A 22,775-nucleotide genomic window follows, 5' to 3' on the forward strand; every position below is an offset into this window, starting at 1 on the left:
TTAAAGTCATCCAGGCTCAAAGGGAAGGCAGGCTGGCAACAGGTAGTCTAAGCTGTGTTGACAATGGTGGAGTGGACATGGACAGGGTGTTTCCAACAGTGGAAGAGTCTAGGACCAGAGGGCACAGCATCAGAATAGAAGGACATCACTTCAGTTCAGAGATAAGGAGGATTTTTTTTTTAAACCCAGAGGGTGGTGAGTCTGTGAAATTTATTGCCACACACAGCTGTGGAAGCCAAGTCATTTGGGTCTATCAATAGCCAAGGTTGATAGGATCTTTACTAGTAAGGGTGTCAAACGTTACAGGAAGGCAGCAAGCCAGCGTGTGGTGAAAACTGCCCAGCGGATTATCGGCACCCAATTGCCCACCATTGAGAACATCTACCATAAACGCTGCCTGGGTAGGCTAAAAGCATTATCAAGGATGCATCTCACGCTAACCATGGACTTTTTACTCTCCTCCCATCTGGTAGGCGCTACAGGAGCCTCCGCTCCCTCACCAGCAGGCACAGGAAGAGCTTCTTCCCTGAGGCCGTGACCCTGCTGAACCTCTCATCACAGCGCTAAGCAGCATAGCACCCATATTGTACTGTCTCAGTACTTTTATATTTGTGTGCTGTAGCACTTACTTTTTATTCGCAGTTATTTTGTAAATAATACTAGTCTTTTGCACTTCTGGTCAGGTGCTAACTGCATTTCATTGGCTTTGTATCTGTACTCGGCACAATGACAATAAAGTTGAATCTAATCTAATCTAATTATATTCCTGTATCTTATGGACTACACTTTGAAACGATAATAATATGCTCGGGAAATTTCACTTTGAGCTAAGAGTGCGGCTGAGGCAGGAGCAGAATGAGATGAGGCAGCAGCTGGAGATGAGAAAGGGCAGGCAGAAGTGGTGTGGGGAGTGAACTGGGTAGGACTTGACACATTACATCTTTAGCAACCTCCAGCAACCAATTTATTTTCTGTAGGATGGGGTGATAATAATTTATTGAGAAGTTGTCTCAGAAGATAATTCAGTTCATTCCCCTGCACAAACTGCTGCTAAAACATCTCTCCAAGCAGGTATTTGGTGACTGCAGCATACAAGAACTCTGTCAACATGGAAGTTTATTCGATATTTCTTCAACTATTCTGACATCCATGTTTAGGTTTACACAGAGCTGGATACATTCATTTTGACTCGTGTAAACATGTGGCTGTGCTCTTTGAGACAACTTTTATAACATCTTTTTAAAAGCATTAGCATGACTTGTCTCATGTACATCGAAACATACAGTGAAAGGTGTCGTTTGTGTCAACGACCAACACAGTTTGAGGATGCGCTGGTGGTAGAACGCGTGTCGCTATGTTTCCAGCACCAACATAGCGTGCCCACAAATTACAAACTCACATGTTTTTGTAATGTGGGTAGAACCAGAATACCCAGACGAAACTCGCACAGTCACGGGGAGATCGTACAAACTCCTTACAGACAATAGCCGGAATTAAACCCCGATCAGTTGTGCCGTGAGGCGATGTGCTAACCATTACGCTACCATGCCACCCTTGAGAAACATTGCAGGATAGGCACCGGGTGAGATAACACCGGCCACTTGAATTAGGCTGATTTAAGTTTGTTCTTGGTGATATGCCTAAATCTTCCAAAATATCAATCTACTTTTATTCGATGAATTTTAAGAACACAGAACAGGACAGCAGAGGAACAGGCCATCCGGTCCACAATGTTGTCCAGAAACAGCGAAAAAGCAAATCGAAAACACCCAAATGCCTAAACAAAAATTATATTAACGACATAATTTTGATACAGCGAAGGACCTTTAGTTTACCACTATATACTGAAGAGAGCTGTTGTTAATGGATTCAAAATACTCTCAAATTAACAGTTTTCATCTGTTAGTTCTGTGCTATTAGGTAAAATTTCATATCTGTGGCTTACTGTGAACACACAAAAGTTGACATACAAACTTCATGATAAATACTTCTCGCTCTCTGCCTCTCCAGATTGGCTGACTTGAAGTGCACACTTTGCTGAAGGTCAAGTCCTGTCAAGCTTAAGTAATCTTTTACTGTTGTGATGATCATAATTTCAGCCAAGTTCTTTATTACTTAAAATTACCACTGCAATTACAAAGCCACTTTCCTTTAGGCATTAATTAGACACTTTAAAAATGCTAAATTGGTAATGAAGCATAGATCAAATGGACAGCCAGAAACTTTTTCCTAGGTCGGAAACGGCTAATACAAGGGACGTAATTTTAAGGTGATGGAGGAATGTATAGGGGGGATGCCAGAAGTAAGTTCTTTACACAGAGTAGTTGATGCATGGAATGTGCTACTGGGGTGGCGACAGAGGCAAATGCATTAGGGGCAGTTAAAAAAACTCTTAGACAGGCACTTGGATGATAGAAAAAAAAGCAAGGCTACGTGGGAAGGAAGGGTTAGATTGCTCTTCAAAATGGTAGCTCAACAATGAGGCCGAAGGGCCTGTACTGTGCTGTACTGTTCGATGTTAATATTTTCTGAAAACTTTGCTATCTAAAAGCTTAATTCTTCCTCAGACTTTGCTCCTGATTTGACATTGTTGACAATGTGATAAAGACTGGATGATCTGCCTGTTTAAAAAATATCGTTCTTCAAAGTACTTATACGGAAATGTTTTGCTGGCTTATAGGCCAAATAGAGACCGGATAGATGTTGTTGCGGGAAGGTGACACTGCTGACGATGCAATAATCACTCAGTATGCATCGTCCTAAACTTCTTTGCTCAAGTCTCTAGAATAGGGCTGGTGCACAGAATCTCTCAACTCACAGTCAGGGCAGTTGCTAGCTGAGTTAGAGCTCAAGTATGAGTCGAGCTCCCCAGCCCCATTCCACTGGAGCACCATCAAGAGGCAGTCCTGACCAGATGTGCGAATGGAAATTGCAAGGCATATGATGGGAAGATATTGCATCAGATTGGGTGGATTGCTGAGAAAATCGCTGGAATCTCTCTTCCACCCCCCCCCCCCCAACTCTCTGCATCCAGGACATACACCAGCAGGACTGCATTTGCAGAGTCCTCAGCATCGTCAAGGACCCTCTCATTCATCCCATAGTCTCTGTGACCTCCCACTGTCGGGCAGAAGGTGCATGGACTGTTAGGCACTCTCCCCCTAGCATGCGAGACTTCGGATATATTAAAGTGCCTAACACTTCTGCACAGTACTGTAGGCATTTAATGTATTGCACTGTACTGATGCTACTGCAAAATAAAAGAATTTTCATGCCATACTGTATGTGAGTGATGATAAATTTGATTATGATATGGGTCTCTATTGTGGACTGAGAGTGGGAAGTGGGTAGGGAGAAGGGAATCATGGTTGGGAAAAGGGGAAGGAAGAGAGGAGGGAGCAGGAAGCACCAAAGTGCTACAGCTGCCCATACACCTCCTCCCTCACCTCCATTCAGTGACCCAGGTAGTCCTTCCAAGTCAGGCAACACTTTGCCTGAGAACCTGCTGGGGTTGTCCACTGTGTCCGGTGCTCCTAATACTGCCTCCTCTACACTGGTGAGACCCATTGTAAGCTGGGGGACCACTCCGTTGAGCACCTCCACTCCATTCACCATGAGCAGTACTTCCTGGTGTCCAAACACTTCAATTCCCATTTCCGTCCTGACATGTCAGTCCAGTGCCAAGACGAGGCCACCCTCAGGGTGGAGGAGCAACACCTTATATTCCATCTGGTCGGCTCCGACCTGATGGCATGAATGTCAATTTCTTCTTCTGGTAACCAAATTTGCCCCCCCCCCCTCTTTATTCCCCACTCTGACCTTTTATCTCTTCTCACCTGCCTATTACTTCCCTCTGCATCTCCTCCTTCCCTTTTGTATACGGTTCACTCTCCTCTCCTATCAAACGACTTCTTCTCCAGCTCTTGACCTTTCCCACCCACCTGCTTCCCCTATCCCCTTCCTGCTAGTTTCCTCCTCCTTCTCCTCCCCCCCCACCTTTTTATTCCGCCATTTTTGCCCTTCTGTCTCAGTACTGCAGAAGGGTCTCGGCCTGAAACATCGATTGTCTATTCACTTCCATAGACGCTGCCTGAGCTGCTGAGTTCCTCCAGCATTTTGTGTGTGGGGCTCTGGATTTCCAGCACCTGCAGACTTTCTTGTGTTTACCAGAGAGATGTTCCTGTAACGATCAATACACCCATTGTTTGGAATCAAATGACCTTTCCTGGTGTCTCAGGGCTGGGTGTGTCTGCACCCACACCATTCCCTGTCTCTGGCACACCTTCTCTGCCACTTGTCCCACACCCCTCCCACTGCACTCCACCCTTGCCATTCCCAACATTCTTTACTCCTGCCAGGTTTACAAACTTGCACTCCATTCCACGTTGACAAATACAGCAGTGTGCCAAAGGTCTTAGCACCCTAGCTACATACATGTGCCTAAGACTTTAGCGCAGTAAAGTATGCCAACTTGTACACCAACTGAATACTTATTCTTAATCTGTTAATATGACTATGTGCTGTGTTTTGCAACATGGTCCTTTAGGAATGTTGCTTTGTTTGGCTGTATACATGAATGGTTGAATGACAATAAACTTGACTTTGACCTGGCAAACACTGAGGTCAAAGTGCCAGATGTGCCTTTGTTGTGGCCATTTTCAGATTGCGACTAAATACTTAGTGAGTTATTAACATTTTTGCTTCATTACTCGACATAAGTTACACATTTAGTGCATCCCCTTGCATCCTAATTAAAACTTCAATTTAAATAATTAATCTTACTCTATGCCTCAGCCCCTTTATCCACAGGAGAGGTGTGGAGGGAGCACCTCCCCCGTCAACAGCACATTCCCAGGAGGCAAGCATTTCGTAAGTTAATTTATTGAGAAATGCTGTCAAAAGGAACATTGTCAATAGGGACAATGGCAAATAATAATTGCAGTGATGCACTTGTTCTTAAAAGAGGGGCAAAAGATTGAGCTTTTCTTTCTCCTCTTTTCGCTTTGTAGCTGAACACAATGCAGGAACACAAGAATGACATTACTGGAAAATAGGTCTAGTGTGATAAGGATTAATACTGACAGCCCTGTTTATTCAGTCTTACTCTACTGCTGGCCAATCACCTGGCACATCAATACTCATGACCTCCTACAGAGGCACAATGTTAGCATAGTGGTTAGCACAATGCTATTACAGCTCCGGGTGTCAGAGTTTGGAGTTTGTACGTCCTCCCAGTGACTGTGTGGATTGTCTCTGGATACTCCAGTTTCCTCCCACAGTCCAAAGACGTACCAGTCACTAGGTTAATTGGTTATTGTGATTAGGCTAGGGTTAAATAGGAGTGCTGCTGGGCGTGCAGCTTGTTAGGCCAGAAGGTTCTGTTCCACACTATCGCTAAACAAATAACTAACAAGAGGGGCATTTGGGAGCATCCTAACATGCTGTGTCACTGCGTGGTACAGAAACCACACTGTAGCGGGCAGGAGGGCTCTGCCACGGTTAGTTAAAGCTGCCCAACGTGTTACCCACACTAGTCTGTTCACCATCAAGGGCATACATGCAGAAGGGTAGTGGGAAAAGGCCAGCAACGTGAAGGATCCAACTCACCCTGCTTACGGATCGGTTGTCCCACTCCCATGAAGACGCTACGCAGCGTCCACGCCAGGACCACCAGACACAAAAACAGTGAACTCCCCCAAGCTATCAGGCTGTCAACACCTCCCTTCATTCACACAACCCACCACCCCCACAAATACACCACCTAATGTCACTTCATGTGCACACGATCATATAAGTTACTTGTACTTAGAGCTTAATAGGATTGCTTTTATATCCATATGTATGGGTTTTTTTTGTTCATAGTGTTCTTTACGCCTACTGTGTTTTTTAATGCTGCACCAGATCCGGAGTAGCAATCACGTTGTTCTCCTTTCTGTTTATGTACTGATCAATGTCAATAAACAGCCTTGAATCTTGACGTGCAGTACTCTGATTGTGGTGGATGGTTAAAAAAAATGCAGCATATTTACCAAAAAGTGCTGGATACAAGGTTATACCTTCATACAGCTTAATAACAATGCACAGTATCACTCAAACCAGCCTTGTGGCAATTGTTAGCAAGTGGGCTATTTCCCTCAATTCATACAACAAACTCACTCCTCCAAACTATCACTGTCCAAGAACTTCTGATCGAAAAGGCATTTGGAAGTGAAAGGCCATTATCGAATTGGTGTTTGAAATAGCAGATGATTTATTTTTGAAAAAAACTGGTGCACCAGAGGGTATAATGCTAAGGTGATTGGAGGAAAGTATAAGGGAGATGTCAGAGACAAGTTCTTTACACAGAGAGTGGTGGGTTGAATGTGGAACAAGGGGTGATGTTAGCTGATCTAGGTCAAAGCTGATCTACCTAAGCATGAATCTGGTGCAGCCTTTACATTCCCAGTTGACAAGATTACCGATAAAACCACATTTTAATAACAGAATGACAGTGACAGGTAATATCAGACAGAATAAAATAATTAACCATAGATCCTACAGCAAATCCAATTTTCTATTACAGCAAACACGAGGAAATCTGCAGATGCTGGAATTTCAAGCAACACACATCAAAGTTGCTGGTGAACGCAGCAGGCCAGGCAGCATCTCTAGGAAGAGGTACAGTCGACGTTTCGGGCCAAGACCCTGACAAAGGGTCTCGGCCCGAAACGTCGACTGTACTTCTTCCTAGAGATGCTGCCTGACCTGCTGCGTTCACCAGCAACTTTTACGTGTGTTGCTTCTATTACAGCAAAGTGTGCAAGCTATAACGTAACTAATGAAGTTCTTGACACTTGGTGCATTCCACATCCCTACTTCTAGGCTGTGTCTGCAAATCCCTGATATCACATTAACATAATCCCATGTCACTATTTACTCGTTGTTAGCCCTCACTATTTAGCAGTAAGGACACCAGGCAAGGACAGCTTCAGGTTCTTCCTGGTTGCCTATTGAAAAGCAGTAAACCTTACTGTCCCAACTAGCACATGGGTTATGCCCACTGGGAGAGTTAAAAAAAACATTAAGTGGCATTTAGCAAGCAGATGACAATAATACACATTAGCTCATGGATATTACATGTTCATTACCTGTAAAGCTCTGATAGGTGCAGATATACTCTCCTGAGAAAACACTCGCGCAGGCTGAACAGCTTGTTGCCCAGATGTGTCTGGGATGAAGATGCTGTCGTGTGACAGTGCTCGAGTTCCCATGACATTTCTATGAGCACTAGAAGAGGAAACAAACAAAACTGCAGAACATATGTCATTGCATTGAAAGAGTCAACAATGTCACATTGCGATAATTTGTTCCATTACCAGCATATTGGGTTGCCCCTGAAGCTGTAGAGTATTATGGGAAAGCAGCCTCATTAAATAATTATATCACTAAAGAATTATATAACACAAAAAATTACAATGAATAAATCTGAGGAAATTAAACTGAAAAGTATAATGCTTCTGTGCTAGGAAAATGAACTAACGGACATTGATAATGTGGATGGTACGATTTCCTGCAAACACGGGGAAATCTGCAGATGCTGGAATTTCAAGCAACACACATAAAAATTGCTGGTGAACGCAGCAGGCCAGGCAGCATCTATAGGAAGAGGTACAGTCGACGTTTCAGGCAGAGAAGATTTCCTGAATGTGTAGAAGAGCACCTTGCAAAAAAAAAAGCTCACACAAAATATGAAAATGCTTCTGATTTTGTTTGGTTCTGTGGGCTTTGGATGATTTAGTTATGAATCTTGACAGAGCTAGAACTGCACCCTGAGACCCGAAGAAGGAAGCTATTCAATCTTGCAGCACTGCCAAAGGATATCAGAGGTCGCCTTGCAGGTGTTTAATTACTCTCCCAAGGAAGCCCAGCCACTTCAGGAGTTGTGAATAGGACAAGTCATGCACAGCAAATTTTGCAACTAATAGAATGCCAGAAAAATCTCTAAGGACTGCTGTTATCTTAGATAAACAATTGTTCGGTAATTGTTGTTTCCATCAGTTAGCATCTTTCCCAATATGACAAATCATTCCCAAAATGAGATAGGTTTTTTACACACTCAGCTTCTGTTAATTCTAATTACATTCTGTTGTGTTAAAGTACAATCCATCTTCTCAAAGTTCCCAGCAAGCTAAGCCTACAGTGACCATCTTAAATTTACCATAAAATAATATTGAACATGTTTGAAAATAATGATCATACTTGAAAATAAATATCAGCACAAGTCCAGGAAGTGCTCACACTCTGCCCTTTATGCCGCACAGTTTGCACCAGGATGAAAAGGAGGTCAAAGGTTACGGGAAGACAACAGGATAAGGGGGTTGAGATGAAAAATAAATCAGTCATGATGGAATAGCGCAGCAGACTCAATGGTCAAATGGCCCGATTCTGCTCCTATATCTTCTGAAATTAAATTACAATTTCTGTGATTTTCTTCCGAAAGAAAAAGATAAAAGTTAGAAGCACTTCATTTCCTCTTGGGGATATATTGATAATTGGTTTGTTATTGTCCAAGGTACAGTGAAAAGCTGTGTTTTGCATGCCACCCATACAGGTAATCTCAAAACAAATATATTGAGGCCGTACAAAAGTAACAAAAGTGCAGAATATAGTGACACAGAGGAAGTGCAGTGCAAGGAAAAATAAGCTGCAAACGCCATGATGAGGTGGATTGAGAGGTCAAGAGTTCAGCTTTAATCGTCCAAGAGGTCCACTTAGCGGGATAAAAGCTATCTTTGTGCCTGGTGGTGAGTCCTTTCAATCTTCTGTTGCAGACAGGCAGTTCCCACGATGCCGGGACACTGAAGCCAAGTGCAGTCACTGTAAAGTCACTCTGGTTGCTTTCATTGCACACTGAGGTACTAGAACGTACGCGGAATTGCAGCGCATTGATGTGACTGCAGAGCTGCAGACTCCATGTCAATGATCGAGGTTTAAAGCTGACCCCTGCGCTGAAGCACAAATTACCCTATTTATCTAAAAATAGCTCAGCTTTTACTTTCCTTCACTTTACAGCCCTGAGCACAGTGCCCCAGAGTTACTCCACAGACCACTATCAACATTCAAATGTATCAGAATGACAGAGAGATACATGGATCCATCATCCCACCAATGAAGGTTATTTTATTAATTGGGGTACCCACTAACAATTCGGTTTGCACTGCATGGAGTTTGCACATTTTCCCTGATCCTGTGTGCTTCCTGGGGCACTCCAGTTTCTCCCCACATCCCAGAGAGGTGTAGGTTAGCAGGCTAATTAGCTATTGTAAAGGATCCAAGTGTAGGGGATAGCAGGGCAGAGGGAGAATTAACTACAGTGAAATATTAATGAGCCAAATGGCCTAAGTCTGTTTCTATATTTTATGGTCTTATGGAAATGGGTTTGCTCGGCAAGCATAGACTTGATGGGCCAGCTGGCCTCTTGTTACATCAATAGCGAATATTTGGAAATATTGGCCTTTCTCTCTTTAAGTACATGTTAAAGAAAGGTGGAATTTGCAATGATATCATGTAATTTTTTAAACAAACAGAGTATACGTTATGCAGTGAATAGTGACATAAATACCCAGCATTACATCTCTCCAATATTATTAAAGTATATTTTTGGCACTAGAATGTATATGTGAGACTGCTTTGTTTGAACTTGCACAATTGTACAGGCATTTCTCTGGTCTGGCCTTTGGCCAAATATTGGCAATGCCTACCAAACAATTTCTTTTGACAAAGTGTTGCCAGCTCTCAAAGGGCTGGGTTATAGCAAGGGTTCAGGCAGGCTAGGACTTCATCCCTTCCCATACAGGAGATTAAAGGGTGATCTTTACCTGGAGAATCAAAACTAAAGAACTAAAGCAATCTGTGATAATAACTTAGATGAAAACGTGGATGAGTGGGTTAGTAAGTTTGCAGATGACAGGATTGGTAACATTGTGGACAGTTAGAAGATCGCTAAAAGATACCACAGGGTATCAATCAATTGCAGATAGGGGCAGAAAAATGGTGGATGGAGTTTAATCCAGCCAAGTGTGAGGTGTTGAACTTTGGCAGGTCAAGCGTAAAGGGGAAGTACACAGTTAATGGCACCCCCGTTATTAGTGGGTCCCTCTGTACATCCACATCCACACCTCTCTGAAAATGAGCATGCAAGTTGATAGGGTGTTAACGAAGGCATTTGGTAAACTTGCCTTTATTAATCAAGGCACTGAGTTCAGAGTAGGAAAGCTATTTTACAGATTTTTAAACTCCGCATTCAATCCTGGACACGCCTTTGTAGAAAATATGTCGATGCTCTGGAGAGGCTGCAGAGGCACTTTACCAGGATGTTGCCTGTATTAAAGGTAATGTGCAATAAAGGGAGGTCGGTCAAACGTAAGTTGTTTTCTCCATAGTGTCAGTGGCTGAGAGGAGATTCCATAGTTTATAAAATTGGGGGGGAGAGGGGGGAGACAGCTATTACCTCTTACCCATGGTCAAAATATCTAATAATAGAGGGTTTGCATTCAAGGTGAGTGGAGGAAAAGTTCAAAGAGGATGTGTGGGGCAATTTTGTTTTGTTTTTACACAGAGTTGGGGAGGGAGTGCTCTGCCAGAGCTGGTGTTGGAAGCAGATAATGATTGAAGCATTTAAGAGAGTCATTAAGTACATGAATGTGCAGAGAATGGAGCAATGTGGATCACATGCAGTCACAAAGAATCTCTTTAATTAGGTGTCAATAGCTTAATTAGATAGGCATAGCATGGTGGTTTGAAGGCTCTGTTCCTGTGCTGTACTGTTCCATGTAGAGGGCATAGCTTAAACTGAGAGGGTAAAGACTGAAAAAGGGACCAAAGGCCAACTAAGTTTAACCCATTGATGTTATACAGAGATGAGGTCCATTCCTTGACCCTATAATCAGAGGAGCTTCACAGCATAGGTCACTCGTTCATTATGTCCCTAGAAACCAAACAAAAGCTACTTGGGTTTCAGCCCGAAACATCAATTCCATAGGTGCTGCCTGACCTGCTAAGTTCCTCCTGCATTTTGTGTGTGTTGCTTTGGATTTCCAGTATCTGCAGATTTTCTCATGTTTGTGAGAGGTACTTGGGCTAATGTTGCTTCCCAGTTCTTGACCTGTATCCTGGCCAGTTATGGCAACACATGCTCATCCTAGTGTTTTTCAAATGCCTTTAGGTTTCTTTTCCCATCACTCTTTATCAGCACATCAGGTCAGAAATTTCTCAACTCGCCTTCTGCTAATCACATTAAGTCAGCATCCCCTTCTTATTGTAAACATAAGAGATTTTGCAGATGCTGGAAATCCAGGGTAACACACATAAGACACTGGAAGAATTCAGCAGGTCAGGCAGCATCTATGGAGAGGAAGACTTGAGCCCTGATGAAAGGTTTTGGCCCAAAATGTCAGCTCTTATTCCTTTTCTTATGTGCTGCTTGGCCTGCAGAGTTCCTCCAGCATTTTGTGAGTTACACCTCTTCGTGTTGACCTCCCTAAGGTGCTTATATAATATTAATGCATTAGATATTCCCTCTGTCTCCTTTGATCCAAAGAAAACAATCCCAGTCAAACCAACACTTCTTTTAACTAATTTTCTCCAACCCTGGTAATATCTAGCAGTTTTAAATTATATTTTTATGATCAACGTTCCTCTCTGTAGCAAATTTGAATGAAATTGCTGAGAGCTATTTAAATCTCATTAAGTTTTGCCTGAATTGTTCTCATGAGCAAGTAAGCAAGAAGTCAAACCAATAAAATTTAGAAGACAATTTTTATTACTGCATAATGATAATTTCAAATCAATGTCTGATCATTGACTGAGTGCCTTCAGATGCAATTTGTGTGGGAAAGATGGCAGACTATTTGACAATTAATTTGTAAAATGATCTGTACATTGGAGAAATTATATCAGTAACAGCTTGTGAAGGAAAATAAAGATCCAAAAATAATCAACTTACATACAAACCACATTTTCAAAAAATTCTCAAAAGAATCAATATTTAAAGAGTTAATGTAAGAGGAGTGTTTGATGGCTCTGGGCTTGTACTTGCTGGAATCAAGAAGAATGAAGGGGGAATTGCATTGAAACCTATTGAATATTGAAAGGCCTAGATAGAGTTAATGTGGAGAGGAAGTTTCCTATAGTGAGGGAGTCCAGGACCAGAGGGCACACCCTCAATAAAGGGGCGTCCCTTTAGAACAGGGATGAGGAAGAACCTCTTTAGCCAGAGGGTGGTGCATCTGTGAAATTCATTGCCATAGATTGCGGTGGATATATTCAAAGTGGAAATTGATAGGTTTTTGATTAGTAAGGGTGCCAAAGGTTACGGGGAGAAGGAAGGACACCAGTGTTGAGAGGGATAAGAATCAATCATGACGGTGGGCCAAATTCTCTTCCTATCTGCTATTTTCCTACCTCACTGTATCTAGCATTTCTTTTCTGTGAAATGACAGAGAGATAAAGATAACTGGTGAGCCTATTGAACTTCGAGCAAAAAAATAAAACTGTTATGCAGAATCCACTTAAAGTCTATTAGGTTTGCTGCCAAAACTAAGGCACAGTGCAGCAGACATTGCGGTGTCGTTTTCTCATACATTTAAATAAATTATTAACGAGTACAGTAAACACAAATGGAAATCAATGCCAGGAGATATAAAAATGATTTATGAGGAGGTAAAACACAGAAGCAGCTCTCCGGGAGTCCTACCTTTGCTCATCCTCAGAGTCAGGATCTGGAGTCCGTAATTCCGGACCAGTAACATCACTTGTTGACTGACTTTGCTTCAGGCTGCTCTTTGACTGGGTTATCAGTTCTTTTTTCTTCTTTTTGACAAACAGCTTCTTGAGTGATTTGAACTTTAGCTTCTTCTTTCCTAAAAAGTTCAAAAAAAAAATCTCAAGAGGAGAAGATCTACACCAACAAGCAACCCCTGAACAGCATATTGGGTCATTTCAATATCTTAAAAGGAAAAGAGACTTATATCTTGGCCATGGGATTAATTATAGTAAGAAATGCAGGACATGGGCACGTGCATTTAAAATCTGTCAACAAATACATTTAAGTTCAGCCAAGTAACTTCTTTGTACAGTATTGAACACATGGAGAGTGGTGGTTGTGTGGAATGCCCTGGCAGGGATGGTGGTAAAGGCAGATACATTAGGGACATTTACAAGATTCTTAGATAGCCATATACATCATAGGAAAATGGAGGGTTATGTAGGAGAGAAGTGTTAGATTGATCTTAGAGTAGATAATAAAGTCGGCATACTATTATGGGCTGTAGGGCCTGCACTGTGCTGTAGTGTTCATATGTTCTAAGAGCTCCTCATTGTGCAAAGTATTAATTTCCCTGAGTAAAAGAAACTAATGGTAAAGAAGCAACTTAGAGAAGGATTACAACACTAGTACCTGGAATCGGTGGGTTATGAGAAAAGGATGGACAGATTGGATAAAGTGGAGGTTAGAAGCAAGTCCTGACGAAGGGTCTTGACCCGAAACGTCGACTGTACCTCTTCCTATAGATGCTGCCTGGCCTACTGCGTTCACCAGCAACTTTGATGTGTGTGGCTTGAAATTCCAGCATCTGCAGAATTCCTCGTGTTAGAAGCAAGGCCTTGATTGAAACATACAAGATCCTGATGTGTCTGGACAACATAGATGTGGAGAGGATGTTTTCTCGTGTCAGAATCTAGAATTTTTTGATAGCTATTCAAAAATAAGTGGTTGCCAGTTTAAGCCGGTGGGGGGGGGGGGAGTGGGGGTGGTGTTTGGAACTCTCTTCCTCAGAAGGAGGTGGCAATAGTCCTTGCATATTCTGAAAGCAGAAGTAGGCTTTTTCTGGATAATCAAGGTGGTAAAAGATCACCATGGGTAGATGGGTATGTATAGTAAGGTTATAATCAGATTATATTAGATTATAATCAGATTATAAGGTTATTAATCAGATTACCCATGATCTTATTAAATGGAGAGCAGGTTCAAGGGGCTGAGAGACCTACTCCTGTTTCTAGTTCATATGTTCGCAGGTTAGTGCTTTTAGTTGCTCTTTTCTCATGTTTAAAGATTAAAGTCTTAAAATGGAAAAGTACCATCAGAATGCTCCCTTGCATTGACTCAAAAGCACCATTACTGAACTTTTTTAAAAAAAAGGGCAAAAATAAAGTGGAAACAATAGTATAGAACCAGATTTAAAATTGTTGCTTTAAATGTACCCTCTGAGGTTGTGTGTGCAAATATGGTTAACAATCTCACTCAGTACAAAGCCCCCCATTTCCAAGCAGACCACCTATTTATTTGGAGATACAGCATGGCGACAAACCGTTCCAGTCCGATGAGACCCCATCACCAAATTACACCCATGTGACCAATTAACCCAAACCTGTTTGGAGTGTGGGAGGAAACCAGAGCATCTGAAGGAAATTTGCATGGTCATGGGGAGAACATTGAACAGGATAGCTGGACCTGAGTACTTCTCTTTCGCTCTGCAAAGGTCAAAGAAGAACCTAGACGCGTTGATTTTACGTAACCATGTGGATCATTGGAAGGCAGGAGGTACAAAGGGCCTGACTGGTTCTGCTGCAGTTGTACAGGAAAATGTTAGAGGGCAGGGAGTTGATGGCGAGCAACAACAGCAGACCAGGGCACCTTGGAGAGAATGGTCCCTCAGAAATACTGGAAAGTGAAGAGAGGGGAAAGTAGTCTGGTGGTAGAATCTCACTGACGGTGGCAGAAATTGAGAAGGGTCATCGAATGAATGTGGAGGCTGGCGAGGGGAAAGGCCAAGAACCAGCACAATACATTGTTCTGTCCAGTAGGAGAAAGGCTGAGAGCAGAGTGCAGGAAGTAGACGAGATGAGGTCTAGAGCACATGACACAGGAGCAGAGTTAGGCCATTTAGTCCATCGAGTCTACTCCCCCTTTCAATCATAGCTGATTTATAATCCCTCTCAACCCCATTCTCCTGCCTTCTCCCCGTAACCTTTGATGCCCTTAGTAATTAGGAACCTATCAACCTGCGTTTTACAAAAAGCACAATGACTTGGCCTCCTCAGCCATGCATGGCAATGAATTCCACAGGACCTCTGAAGAAGTGACAAAGCACACTGATGAAGGTAGAACAGTTGATGTAGTGTATTTGAATTTCAGTAAGGCAGTAGATAAGTTTCCCAATGGCAGGATCATTCAGAAAGCCAGGAGGCATAGATTCCAGGGAAATTTGGCTGTGTGGACACAGAATTGGCTTGCCTATAGAAGGCTGTGTGGAAGTAGATGAGGGGTTTCCTAACCTGGGGTCCACACACCCCTTGGTTAATGGTAAGTTTCTCTGGCACAAAGTATTTTGGGAATCCCTGTGGTGGATGGAAAGTATTCTGACTAATAGTGTTCTACAGAGATCTGTTCTGGGACCTTCACTCGTGATTTTTATCAATGACTTGGATGCGGAACTGGAAGGTGGGTTATTAAGTTTACAGATGTCACGAAGGATAGTGGAGATGTAGATAGCGTGGGGGTGGGGGAGGGGTCATTGTAGGTTACAATGGGACATTGACTGGATGCAGAGATGGGCTGAGAATTGGCAAATGGTGTTCCACCTAGAAAAGTGTGAAGAAATTCATTTTAGATGGTCAAATTTGCAGGCAGGATGCAGGGTTAATACAGGATTCTTAGCATTGTGGAGGGACACAGGGATCTTGGGGTCCATATCCATAGACCCCTCAAAGTTGCTAGGATTGTTAACAAGGCATATGGTGTGTTAGCCTTCATTAGTCAGGGGTTGTGTCCAAGAGCTGTGAGGTAAATGTTACAGCTTTATAAAACCCTGGTTAGACCAGACTTGCAATGTTATGTTCAGTTCTGGTCACCTCATTATAGAAAGTATGTGACAGCTTCAGAGAGGATGTGGAGATTTATCAGAACGCTGGTTGGACTAGAGGGCATGTTTTATGAAGATAGGTTGAGTGAACTAGGGCTTTTCTCTTTGGAGTGAAGGAGGGTGAGAGGTGACTCAATAGAGGTGTTTAAGATGATAAGAAGCACAGAGTGGATAGCCTGAGACTTTTTCGCAGGGTGAAAATGGCTCATACAAGGGAACATAATTTTAAGGTGGCTGCAGGAATTTATAGAGGAGGATGTCACATGCAAGTTCTTTATGCAGAGAGTGGTCGGTATGTGGAATTCACTTTGTTAAACAATGTGCCTCTCACTGGCATCAAGGAAGTGATTCAAGCTCCAAGGGTATGATTACCACAGCATGCATTAGCCAGGGCACTTAAATCCTGCTGATTACCTTGCCTACAACATCCCTACTTGTCAAGGGTGCAGAGCAGGACACTGTGCTGGGTATTATGTGAGTGCTCATGTAACCAAGGACAATAAGTGAAACTGAAGCTGTAGTGAGGAAAATTCATTTATATCCATGTATATGAAAGTAATTCAGTCACAAAAATGAAAACAGAAAGATCAAGGAGAACATCACAATCTTTGTACTTCAAATTACAATTACACCTATCTCAGTCTCGTACTGCCAGGTCATTGATGTTATCCTATTATCCCTACCAAAATGTGCTGTGGATGTCACTTGCAGAGGTCAGAGTAATCAGGAAAATTAAATAATTGTTTAGGAGAAAGGTATAGCACCCAGGTTTAGATTGTTTGATAAAACGCAAACAGCAATATCTCAGCTAACCACAATGTCACGTCTACAAATACTAATACAAATGTCAGAATTACCCCAAGGAGTGTGGGGTGATGTTATTGCTGGTTTTGCACGTCTACACCTTGGTGATCATTTGCTTGCATTTTTGCTAACTACAGTATACTCAGTGGCCACTTTATTAGGTACAGGAGTCCAACCCGGTGTGGTCTTCTGCTCCTGTAGTCTATCCACCATGGTATATGAGGTGTTGCTCCTCCAACCTGAGTTTGGCCCCCTCCGCCTTCAGTCCTGACGAAGGGTCTCGGCCTGAAACGTTGACTGTTCGTTTCCACGGATGCTGCCCGACCTGCTGAGTTCCTCCAGCGTGTTGTGCATGTTACTTTGACCCCAGCATCTCCAGAGTATTGTGTGTTTACTACCACAAGGTTTGGTGTGTTGTGCATTCAGAGAAGCTCTTCTGCACACCACCATGTGGTTATTTGAGTTACTGTCATCTTCCTGTCAGCTTGAACCAGTCTGGCCATTTCCTCTGATCTCTCTCATTAACAAGACATTTTCGCCCACTGAATTACCACTCAGGGGATGCTTCTTGGCTTTCCAACCAATCTCTATAAACTCTCGAGACTGCTGTGCATGAAAATCCCAGGAGGACAGGCTGGTCTGAGATACTCAAACCACCCTGTCTGGCACCAACAATCATTCCACAGTTAAAGTCATTAGATCACACTTATTCCCCATACTGATGTTTAATCTGAATAACAACTGAACCTCTTGACCATGTTTGCATGCTTTTATGTCGTGAGTTGATGTCACATGATTGGCTGATTTGCACTAAGAGGTGTACAGGTGTACCTAATAAAGTGGCCACTGCTTGTACATTCCCCATGGCAGCATCAATAGTTTCATTTCTGCAAAAGCTACCATCTCAAAGCCGTGCACCGTTTGGTGCTCTGCCAATTAGGATGGATGCAATAATGCCCAACAGGGATTACTACAAGAAACGAGCGCACTGCAAGATAACATCAGCCAGGAGAAAGCAGCCTGCTTCATTGGCACCTTACCCATCACATAAATATCCCACCTGTCCATCATAGGGCCCACTGGCTGCGGTGTGCATCGAAGTACGCTAGAATTAGTTGTCTAACCTGAAGGGATTTAAAGATTTGCTTTATTTGTCACATGTACATTGAAACATACAGTGAAATGTACCATTTGCGTCAATGGCTAACATACTTCCAAATATGTGCTGAGGGCAGCCCACAAGTGTTTCCGTGCTTCCAGTGCCAATACTGCATGCCCAGATCTTACTAACCCTAAATGATGTGTCTTTGGAATGTGGAAGGAAAGTGGAGCATCTGGAAGGAATCTACACAGTCACGGAGAGAACGTACAAACTCCCTACGGAGAGAACCCCGGTGGCTGTAAAGCATTGTGCTAACCACTACAATAGCATGACATCTCGCCAACACACTGCATTTACCACCAAGAATGGCAGGAAGTTGAGAACAATGTAATCTGCATTTCACCATCCCTCTCTTGCACTATCCCAGCCAGGGAACTAAAGTGCTGGTCTAACTCCAGACGACATACACTATTCATTAGAAGTTAGCTCCAGAAAAAGGCCACATTCAGACAATACCCAACACAATATCCTGTTCTGCCACTGCTTGATATGTGGGGAGGATACAGACTTAAGCTAAACACTTCATCCTTCAAAACACTCAGAATGAAATTAACTGTTGGTGAATCTGAATCTAATAGCCTTTAAATGAGCAATCTCAATTAACGTACAGCCAGCACCCTGATATTGTCAAACATATTCACTGCATGACCAGAAACCTCCTTCATATAAGGCATTGCAACACTGTCTTACAAAGTCCAATAGATCTGAATAATTTATTTAATTAATGGGGGCATCACTATTATGCAAGCACATTTCCTCACATGTGACTATTTCTAAGTATGCCAGCTATGTCAAAGATGGCATAGAATAAAGTAGCCATTGTTTTATACCAGGCATTGGTGAGTTTATGTAATTAATCGAACAAAGCTCACCTGTCAGAGTTCACAATTCCCAGGTTTAGTAAAGATACAGATTTTCAAGAAAACTTTGAGAACAAGCTGAACTATTTTTCTTTCCTCCTGAAGATCTTTTTAGTGGGAGAGAGCCTGGGGTGGGATGTTGATTTTGATGCCAGTTGCTTGGCGTGGCCTGTGCACTGTAACAAACTGATTGCGATCAAATCCTTGCTAAAGGCATGATAACCATAGGTTTTCCTCTCCTACTACTGGACTTGGAGGTTTTTTGCAGAGACAGTATTGATGGTACCTCTCCAGTACTTGAGACATCCACTGTAGTTTATCCCTACCTATGAAGCACATAAGAGTGTACGTATCAATGCTGCTGTATAGACCAGGAGCTTGTAGAGGAGCTTGAGGTATTGATTATCAAACGGTTTTTTTCCCTAGATGGCCATAGGTTGTGCTGGTACTGTAGACAGTCATAAATTTTATCATTGATATTTCATTGAGCAATGGCTCCCAATACATGGAAAATGAAGCCTCTGAGCAGCAGAATTTTGGCAGCAGTACTGTGTGATGGGAGCTGATTGGCTGAAGCCCTTTCCTCATCTGATGGATGTGTTGTCATACCCACATTGTTGAAGGATGACTTGGATGCGAGCACAAATTGTGACCTACAATTCAATGAGTGGGCGATACTGGTTCTGGGGCAGAGCTGACTAAAGTCGATCAGTTCCCCTGTATCCTGTAGATTAACTCCAATCCAGTGGGAAGCATTGAGATGGGGCAGCCTTGTAGTCAGGAAGACTGAAAGGAGGATTGTGTGAGCTTTGCTTAACCACACTCCACATGCCATTAAATCAGGATTTCTATGTTTTGATGCCACCCTGTGAATTGTGCACAACAACAGCACTCCTTTGCCACCAACTTGGTCCATGTCTAGACCAGGAGACATAGGAGCACGATTAGGCCATTTGGTCCATTGGGTCTGCTCTGCCATTCCATCATGGTTGATTTATTATTCCCTCTCAACCCCAATCTCCTGCCTTTGCCTCATAACCTTTGACACCCTCACTAATAAAGAGCCTGTCAACCTCTTAACCTGACTTTGCCCTCTGGTGATAGACTCTCCCACTACTGGGAGAATACTCTCCACATTCACTCTATCCAAGACCTTTCAGTATTCCACAGGTTTCAATGAGACCCCATACCTCATCCTTCTAAACTTCAGCAAGCTCAAGTCCAGAGCCATCAAATGCTCCTTATACGTAAACACTTTCATTCCTGGGATCATTCTTGTAAACATCCTCCCTAACATATTGGGCCCAAAACCGCACTCAATATTCCATATGTGGTCTGACCAACACCTCATGAAGCCTCAGCATCATAATGTTGCATTTATATTCTAGTTCTCTCTAAATGAATGCTAACATTGCATTTACTTTCTTTACTACTGACTCAACCTGAAAGTTAATCTTTAAGGAATCCTGCACTAGGATTCCCTCTGCACCTCCGATTTCAGAATTCTCTTCCCATTTAGAAAATAATCTATGCCCTTATTCCTTCTACCAAAGGACATGACTATACAACACACACAAAATGCTGGAGGAACTCAGCAGGCCAGGCAGCATCAATGGGAAAAAATACAGTCAACGTCTTGAGCCAAGACCCTTCAGCAGGACTTGGCCCAAAATGTTGACTGTACTTTTTTCCATAGATGCTGCCTGGCCTGCTGAGTTCCTCCAGCATTTTGTGCTTGTCGCTTGGATTTCCAACATCTGCAAATGTTCTCCTGTTTGTACATGATTTTACACTTCCCCACACTGTATTGCACCTGCTCATTATAATTACTTCACACCCTTCAGCAGTTAAAATGTTTTCTATGAAAACTAAAGCAAAAGCTTGCACATTTCACAGAGGTGATAAAGCTTCTTACCTGAGCTATCTTCCGTGGGCCCTTCAGCTTCCTGCATCTTGGGGTCTGTCAAACCAGTAGCCATTAGGGTGTTCTCACTGGGGAAAAAATAGAGGGTTGTTAATTTTTTTTGGAATCATTGTTTTCAAAATGTTGTGAAACAATAATTTTGTTAAATTTAATCTTCATGCTATAATCTAGTCTTTAAAGACACTTTCTCCAAAAACTCTCCACATTCTCCCCATTTCTTTCCTGAAATTGGGAATCTCTTCATGGAGAATGGAGGCCTCATCCAGTCACTACTGAGTTGCTCTGGTCAACATATGAAACAGCATTCTCAAAGTTCAAAGGAAATTTATTATCAAAGTACATACATCTTACCATATACAACCATATCTTACAGGCATTAAGAGCAGAACAAAGAAGTACAATGGAATCAATGGAAAAACTACACACAAGCAAAGACTGACAAACATCCAATTTGTAAAAGAATGTTTCTCATTATAATTTAATCACACTATAAATGCATAACTTTTGACTGAACAGCAAACTTTCAGGAATTCTAAAGCACTATCTGAACAGAGAAATATAACCTAGGAGATGATGGTTTCACTGAGAAACCAGTTCCTTTTGTAAACCATGAATCCATCCGATCCATATAACTCACTCCTTTCTGCAAGGCAGGAGGCTTCAATACTTCCCAGTGCATTTTCACATTTCCTTCTGACACAGAAGTAGCCATTCGGCCCATTAAGTCCAAGCTGGTTCATTCTATTCCGCTGCTTATTTTCCTTGTAATATATTCTTCCCACTTGCCATCAATTCTACCACTCATCTCAAGTATACAAGAGGCAATTTACACTGACCCACCTAGCTTTAGAATGTGGGAAGAAACCAGAGGACACCCACATGTCCACACAGAAAGTGTGCAAACTCCTTAAAAGCAGCACCAGACTCCTGTTGTCAGCATCTTGAATGGACCTCTTGTATGATAAGATGGACTCTTGACCATTATCAAGATCGTTATGATCTTGCACTTTATTGTTTACCTGTACTGCACTCAGGTTTTACACTTTATTCTCATTGTTATCGTTTCACCTTGTTCCACCTCAATACACTGTGTAATGATTTGATCTGTATGAACAGTATGCAAGACAGATTTTTCACTGTATCTCAGTATATGTGACAATAACTGTAACACTATATTCTGCACTCTGTCACTGGTTTTCCCTTGTACTACCTCGATGTACTAAAGTGATAAAATGATGGCGTACAAAACAAAGCTTTTCACTGTACCTCAGTCTATGCAAGAATAAACCAATTAACCAGTTTAAGATCTCTGAAAGGTCACTTATTTCCTCTACAGTAATCTACAAAATATTAAGATTTACATATTTGGCCTCTTCATTTTCATAAATTATCTTCAAAATTATGTTGGAATAAATATCTCATTTACTCACAAGCCTCCACCGGACTTTCAAAACATCACTAGTTTAAGATATTGGCTGGCTTCCTCTGCACTTCTGGAACTTTTCATATTTCCAAAGATTTTCCTTTTGATTTTACTCTCAGTATCATTCAATTTTTTTAAAACTCAAGGTTAAACCATTCTATTAGATGTCATAATCAACTACTGAGGTAAACACACATAATTATCATCACAACTGCCTTCGCTGCATGGCTCGACCATCAGCCAATATGCTCATAACTGTGCAGATCTATAGAAATCTAACTAACACATTGCTTCCTTCAGTGCGTTAAGAATAATTGAGAAGTTCCAAGCTAATCTGCTGACAGTAATTTGCAATATTACATCCCAGTGCAAGCCCTTTCTTTTGGCCCTACAGAACAGATTTAATGAAGAAATAGATGCATTTTTATTGCTGAACTGTTGAAGGATTTAGGGTTAACAGCTGCAGTGAGCTGATAAAGTACAAACAGATTTTGCTTTGCTGTACTTTTTAATTCAGAGTACATGCGCTGCAAATCGCAGATAATGAGAAAGAAAGGAAGTCCCAACGAGTTGAAAAATCTGTTCATAATATGAACCAAACTGAACTGGAAGAGGATTTGAGTACAAGAGACATCTTTCTCCAATTATCTCAGGCCCTGGTGAGACAGCATTTAGAATATTTTGTACTGGTCTTATCTCTGCT

General features: G+C 42.2%; 1 protein-coding gene across 4 annotated transcripts in view; it reads right to left on the reverse strand.

Annotated features, from left to right (window-relative positions):
* Positions 1-22,775, reverse strand: part of LOC140200061 (CRACD-like protein) — a 202,602-nt gene that overhangs the window by 72,357 nt on the left and 107,470 nt on the right. For all 4 annotated transcript variants that reach the window (XM_072262767.1, XM_072262769.1, XM_072262766.1 and 1 more), the window contains 3 exons: positions 20,641-20,717; positions 12,734-12,899; positions 7,128-7,266 (listed from right to left, as the gene is read on the reverse strand). In XM_072262767.1, coding sequence (XP_072118868.1) covers positions 7,128-7,266; positions 12,734-12,899; positions 20,641-20,704 — 369 coding nt within the window. In that variant the 5' untranslated portion in view covers positions 20,705-20,717. The remainder of the gene's footprint in view (positions 1-7,127; positions 7,267-12,733; positions 12,900-20,640; positions 20,718-22,775) is intronic.

The sequence above is a fragment of the Mobula birostris genome, chromosome 7 (genome assembly GCF_030028105.1).
Source record: "Mobula birostris isolate sMobBir1 chromosome 7, sMobBir1.hap1, whole genome shotgun sequence".
Classification (NCBI taxonomy): domain Eukaryota; kingdom Metazoa; phylum Chordata; class Chondrichthyes; order Myliobatiformes; family Myliobatidae; genus Mobula; species Mobula birostris.